General features: G+C 57.1%; 1 protein-coding gene across 1 annotated transcript; it reads right to left on the bottom strand.

Moving 5' to 3' along the window:
• Window positions 1–1,137: 1,137 nt before the first annotated feature.
• GOT1 (glutamic-oxaloacetic transaminase 1) lies at window positions 1,138–5,411 on the bottom strand. Its single transcript, XM_086752626.1, has 10 exons — window positions 5,196–5,411; window positions 4,743–4,924; window positions 4,045–4,168; window positions 3,698–3,810; window positions 3,398–3,502; window positions 2,677–2,827; window positions 2,378–2,543; window positions 2,106–2,248; window positions 1,568–1,820; window positions 1,138–1,535 (listed from the first exon to the last, which is right to left on the bottom strand). Exons 1-9 carry the CDS (start codon window positions 5,308–5,310, stop codon window positions 1,681–1,683), a joined length of 1,239 nt encoding a protein of 412 aa, XP_086608752.1. The 5' UTR covers window positions 5,311–5,411; the 3' UTR covers window positions 1,138–1,535; window positions 1,568–1,680.
• Window positions 5,412–6,065: the final 654 nt, after the last annotated feature.

Below are 6,065 nucleotides of genomic sequence, written 5' to 3'. Positions count from 1 at the left end.
ATCTGTTCTCCATTGCCATGGTAAATGGGATAATGAGCTTACACTGCAGAAAGAGAGAAATTGAGGTCACCCATTAGGAAAAACGAGGCTGGTGAGGCTAGCCAAAGGACTGGCACAGATCGCATGTGGAGTGGGCCAGGCTCCACACCTAGAGGTCTGTAAGGACAGAAGTGGAGGCAGATGTCAGAAATAATAAAAGGAGAGGTGGTGTTCCTTCAGCTCCTTCTCCTGAGATCACACCTAGAAGTCATCCTTTAACCACCACCGCATCATCCCAGCTGTGGATGGACACCAAGAGGAGAAAAAAGCTTCCCACCTCACCACCTGCACAGAGGAAAGGCTGCCTCTGGCTCCCTCTCTAATGTGACACGAATACTGATCTGAAAAAGACAAAACAAGAGACACCCACGCACTGTCTCTTAGGAAAAACAGCAAGGGAACAAGGCAGCATTTTTGCCTTTGCTGTCTAAACCCCAACACAAGCAAAATCCATCAGGGCATCAGAGACTATCACCAACTGACCCAAGGAAAGGGGCTGTTCCCTTTCTTCACAAGATCTTTGCAGAAGGCTGCTCTATCAAGGTGCAAATATCAGCTCACAAAGAGGTCTGCAAACAGGGACTGCAGAGAGCAGCAGCAGATGGTCCCTGCTCTTTGTCAGTGCCAGAAACACAGGCTGTTGCTGGCAGGCCCCACTGAAGCCAGGGGGAGTAGGTGGTGGTTCACCAGTGGCCTGCTGAGAAGGAGGGACAGGAAAGATCTGCTGGAGCTCTGGGCCGGGGAGAGATGGCCAGATGGATGGGTAACACACAACCATCCATTAAGCAAGCATATACAGATGGACACGACAGGCTGGACAGCACAGGGCAGGGGCACAGAAAGAGGAACACAAGACAGACATGGGAGGAACTGGTCAGCTTCACATAGAGTCATAGGGAGCTCCCAACTACTCTCTCCCTATAGGTCTGTGCCCTGTTAGTAGCAACAGAGATCATCAGAGAAGCAACACACTGCAAGGGAGAACGGGAAAGCCTTGAAACAAACTAAGACCCAGTGGGCAAACCATGATGGGGCTTTAACCTCAGGCTGGGAAGAGGCTAGCAGAGCCTGAAGGCATGACATCACACAAGGCAGAAGTAGTGTTCAGAGATGGAGGTTTAATTTTCTGTCAGCAACACAAAGAAGCAATTATCACAATTACAAATGTTTGCTCGCATAAGGCTCAGAACTGGGTGAGGGAAAGCCAGCAACAGCTTTGCCCCTCCCCAAAATACTGAGTGACATTCGTTCATAAGCCATACAAGATCCCAACTGATTGGGCTGCTATCCCACAGCACATTGCACTGGCACTGGCCCTTGTCTAGATCAAACTGATCAGTTACATGGAGTTGATTTGGATGTGCTAAAGCTGCAATTTTAAATCCCAAAGATCAGGCTGCTGTCAGTCAAAACAAAAGCCAAGGTGGCTCATGCTGCCCCCACCCTCCTGGGGCACTGGCTTACCATATTGTAAGGGGTATTTCAAAAAGGGCACAAGATAGAATATCCCTGATTGAGCTACTGCTCCCATCTTTATTAAGCCCCAAGAGGTGTGGGACAAGGCAAGCCATGAGCAGGGGAAGACACGGACTACACACTACAGCTTTGGTGACTTCATGTAAGTTTGGTTGTTCATGTGCTTCATGGGATTTTTGTGACGGCTTCATGGATGGACTTGGCCACATAGTCCAGGTTCTTGGTAGTCAGGCCACACATGTTGATGCGCCCACTAGCCATCAGGTAGATGTGTTTTTCCTTGATCATGTACTCCACTTGCTTAGCTGGAGAAAGAATTGGACATCAGGTCAGAGCAGTGACCCCAAAGCTCAGAAAAGCCCAGAGAACCAGTCAGAGCTGCTTGAATCTTCCACAACAAGCAGAAAGCTTCCAGAACTGGCCACTAAAATTCTGCTTGATGCTTCATCCCTGCCTCAACACAGAGGCAGTGATACCAGGACTCCAGGGAGGTCCTAGAGAGATTCCTGCCTGGACTGCTTCAGCCCAGCTCACCCCCAGCAAAACTGTTCTCACCCAGTCCTCCCTTCACCAGGCCACTTGGTACTTACGGTTCAACCCTGTGAAGCTAAACATGCCGATCTGCTCTGTGATGTGGTTCCAGGTGCCCGGGGTCCCAAGGGACTCCAGGCGAGACCGGAGCTCTGACCGCATCAGCAAGACCCGATCTGCCATCGTCTTCACGTTGTTTTTCCTGCAGCAGGTAGGAAGCAGAGCGTGAGGACAGGCATCTGGCTGTTTGGAGCCATCTGGCCAAGCCTGGCACTCAAGGAGGCAGTTTCCCTCCACCTTTCCCTCTCCCACCGGCCCTGGTGACACGTACCACTCGGCAAAGAGCTGCGGGGAAGAAAGCGTAGTTGCCACAATGCGTGCTCCCTGGGAGGGAGGGTTGGACCAAGTGGTGCGCACAATCTTCTCCATCTGGGAAAGCACACGCTGCACGTTGTCTGCGTCCTTCCCCACCACAGTCAGGTTCCCCACACGTTCATCTGTGGACAAGCCAAGAGATGTCAGCCATTGGTTCCATACATCATGGCAAAGCAGAGCTCTCCCGACCCCAGCATGACAGCCCCATCTGTCTGGGTATGATGCTACTGGGCCAGCTTACTGCCAGACACTCACTGTAGAGCCCAAAGTTCTTGGAAAACGACTGTGCACAGAAGAGCTCAAAGCCCTCGGAGACAAAGTATCGCACAGCCCAGGCATCCTTGTCCAGGCTGCCAGAGGCAAAACCTTGGTACGCCGAGTCGAAGAATGGAAACAGGAGCCGGCGCTGCAAGGAGGAACAATGTTAGAGGGAAACCCCTTCCCCACAACCTTCACTTTACCCCCCACTGTCCCCGTAGGAGGGAAAAATGACCATTGAGCTTCCAGGTGAATACAAAGAAAATGTTGTCCAGCAACACCAGACTGGGATATTTTCTTTCTACTGGGGTAAAGGAATAGGAACACTAAAGTGGCCGAGAAAAGGTCAAATGCAGGAGAAAACTACAGCAGCTGCCTCCTCCCCATTCGGGAAGACATGAGATATACCTTATATCTTACTATCCAGCACCTGTGAAAAGCTAGTGCCTCTAGAGAATCCTTCCAGCATGAGAAACTTCACTGCAGCCCATGCCACAGAGTTTGAAAGCAAGAACTTGGAGGCATGAGCAGAACTGGGAAGCTTCTGTTCTCTGAGCACAGATGACTAGCATCCTGCCAGCCTCTCCCTTCAACACCTGCCCTACAGGACTCTTCCAACTCCTGCCACATCTCATGTTATTCCCTACAGCCTGTCTCCAGCCGGCTCAAGAGCTATCTGTCCCCTCAGCACTGCTTTAGCCCCAGCAACAGCTTGTACCTTCATAACAGCAGCAATCTGCTTCCACTGGTCTGGAGTGGGGTCTGTGCCCGTTGGGTTGTGTGCACAGGCGTGGAGGATGAAAATGGAGAACTCCGGGGCTTTCTGAGGAGAGAGCAGGTCTTGGTCATATGCATGGACGAGACTGGGCACCCACAGCAGAGGGAGAGGCCCCATGCTGCTCTGGGCACTGGCAGTCTCTTCTGTAGAGATCCACTTCCAGGCACAGCACACAAGAGTCCAGCCAGCTGCTGCCAGCACAGCACCAAGCTCAGCCCATCCCATGCCAGTTTTACTCACCTCCATGTCATCCAGCATCCCCTGGAGATCCAAACCCCTCTTGGCAGCATCCCAGTAGTGGTAGCTTCTAATATCTTTAAAGCCAGCATCCACAAACACAGAGTTGTGGTTCTCTAAGGAAATAAATAACTTTTCAGAAAAGAAGGCTCCACCTCCAGCAAGCCACCTTCTCCAGTCCCAGTATCTCCCTAAATGTCACCAAAATAGGTAATGGAGATGCTTAATGCTCCCTTTACCCACAAGGGGAAGGCCCCTCTATCACTGCCCAGGCCCCTGCCATTCCTCCCTCATCCACTGATCCACAGGGCTCCCTCCACAGAGGTGGCAGCACTGATGACAGCACTCACCCCAGGACGGAATGGAGATATAGACTGGGGTCGCTGTGTTGTTGTTTCCATTGTACCACCGCCTCAGAAACTCCGCGCCGATACGCAGAGCGCCTGTCCCGCCCAAGGACTGAACGCTTCCAATCTGCAATAGAAAGAGTTGCCAGCAGGTTCCACCCAGGTCAAGCCGGCTATCACTGCACAGAGAACAGAGGCACTTGCAAGAGCAAGACAGGACCCCAGACATGCTCCCCAGGGTCACCCCAGTCAGGACACCATCCCCATCCAGTAGTCATCAACCTTCTTCAGCACTCAGACCCATTCTGACACCTTCTACAGTTATAAATAGACTCCAGTTATTCCTGTTACTTTTTGGCACAGAGCAAATTTCCAGCTAGTAACTTATTTCAGGGAAGGTGGTCTATTATCTGACTTCAGTTTCCCATGGGGAAACTGTTAAAAGACGAAGGAAAAAACGAATTCCAATCACAGCCCAAGTTCGGCCTTTCCCAAAGATTCTGACTACTTGCACAAACAGCTTTGCGTACACAGGCTCAAGTGACCTACTCTGACCGTGGTAAAGACCACGTCAGAGAAAATCCCCAAATCCTGCCACTCTGCACATTCACGTTCTTCTGCTGGGCCTGCTGCAGAGCCACCCTGGGGATCCCAGTGGCTCTCCCAGCCAGGAGCAGTCTCGCTTCCTGTCTACCACCTACCCGGTTCTCCTTGATGGCGGGGCTGTCATCACCCAGCGCGATGCGGGAGGCGTTGGCCCGGAACTCGGGCAGGCCCAGGATGGGCAGGTACTCGTGGTTCAGGCTGTTGTCGTTGGCGATCATCTGCTCCACCTTCTTCACCACCGGCAGGACCCATGGCTGCCCCTCGTCCGTGCGGTAGGCTGCCAGGAGAGGGAGAACGGTCCTTTCCACACCCCGGGGGACGCCGGCCACCGACACCCGAGGACGGTGGCCAGGCCAGCGCGGGGTCGCCCCCGCGACCTTGACTCCCGCCGGTGACCCCTGCCCGCCCCCCCGCGGCGTCCCCAGCCGGGCGCTCGCCGCGGCCCGATGACCTTCCAGGCCCGGGTCCCGCCGCTGCCGCCCAGGGTCATGGGCCGGGCTGTCCCGCGGGGAGGGGCCCCGCCGGGCCGGGGGAGGCCGCGGACTCACCGCCCACGCCCAAGTTGACCTTCCGCGCGTCCCCGTCCTCCCGGAAGTCCGCCGTGAGCTTGAAGACGGCGACAGGCGGGGCGCGGGGGACGGCGGTGAAGATGGAGGCGGCCATGGCGGCGCGGCGTGACCCCCTCCGCTCCGGACCGTTACGGACAGCGCGCGGCACCTGGAGGAGACGCTCACCTTCACCGGCGGGGGCGGGGCCGCCGCAAACCGCCGCCAATCAGCGGGCCGCCACCGGCCCCGCCCCCGCCGCCAGCCAGCGGCGGCCCCGCAGCCCCCCCCGCGGGCGGAGCGCGGGCAGCCAATCGCGGCGGGGGGACGCCGGCCGGCGGCGGTGGCCACGCCCCGGTGACGCGGCCGGCGCGGGGACGCGGGCGCTGCCTATTGGCGGGAGGCCGCCCCTCTCCTCCTGTGCGCGCGGGCGGCGCGCGGCGGGGAGTCGCGGAGCTGCGGGGCCGGGGGCGCGGTGGCGGGGGCGCAGCGCCTGTGCGGGTGCAGATCAGCCCGGGGGCGCACGGCAGCCCCAGGAGGGCCGTGCCCTGATGCCATGGGTGCCGGCGCGGTGCCCGGGGCATCTCCATATGCATCTGCATCTGCCCCGGGTTTTTCGGGCGCTTCCGCGATTCCCTGCGGGACGGGCGCCGTCGGGTGCCCCCCATCGAGACCCTCCCGCCCCGGGGTCTCCTGGGGGTGTCTCCCCTCCCAGCAAGAGCCTCCGGCCGGTGGGACGGCTCGGTATCTCGGGACGCTTCTCCCCGCGGTGCCCTTACCGCAGGGAATTTCTCCCCGCGCCTTGCTGCCGGACTCCGCACCCCTCCCGCAGGCGCAGCGCTTCCGGCGGGACCGTCCCCTGTAGCCGTGCCA

This window comes from Chlamydotis macqueenii, chromosome 7 (genome assembly GCF_036417535.1).
Source record: "Chlamydotis macqueenii isolate bChlMac1 chromosome 7, bChlMac1.mat, whole genome shotgun sequence".
Taxonomy (NCBI): domain Eukaryota; kingdom Metazoa; phylum Chordata; class Aves; order Otidiformes; family Otididae; genus Chlamydotis; species Chlamydotis macqueenii.
This window is presented reverse-complemented; position numbering and strand designations above follow the sequence as displayed.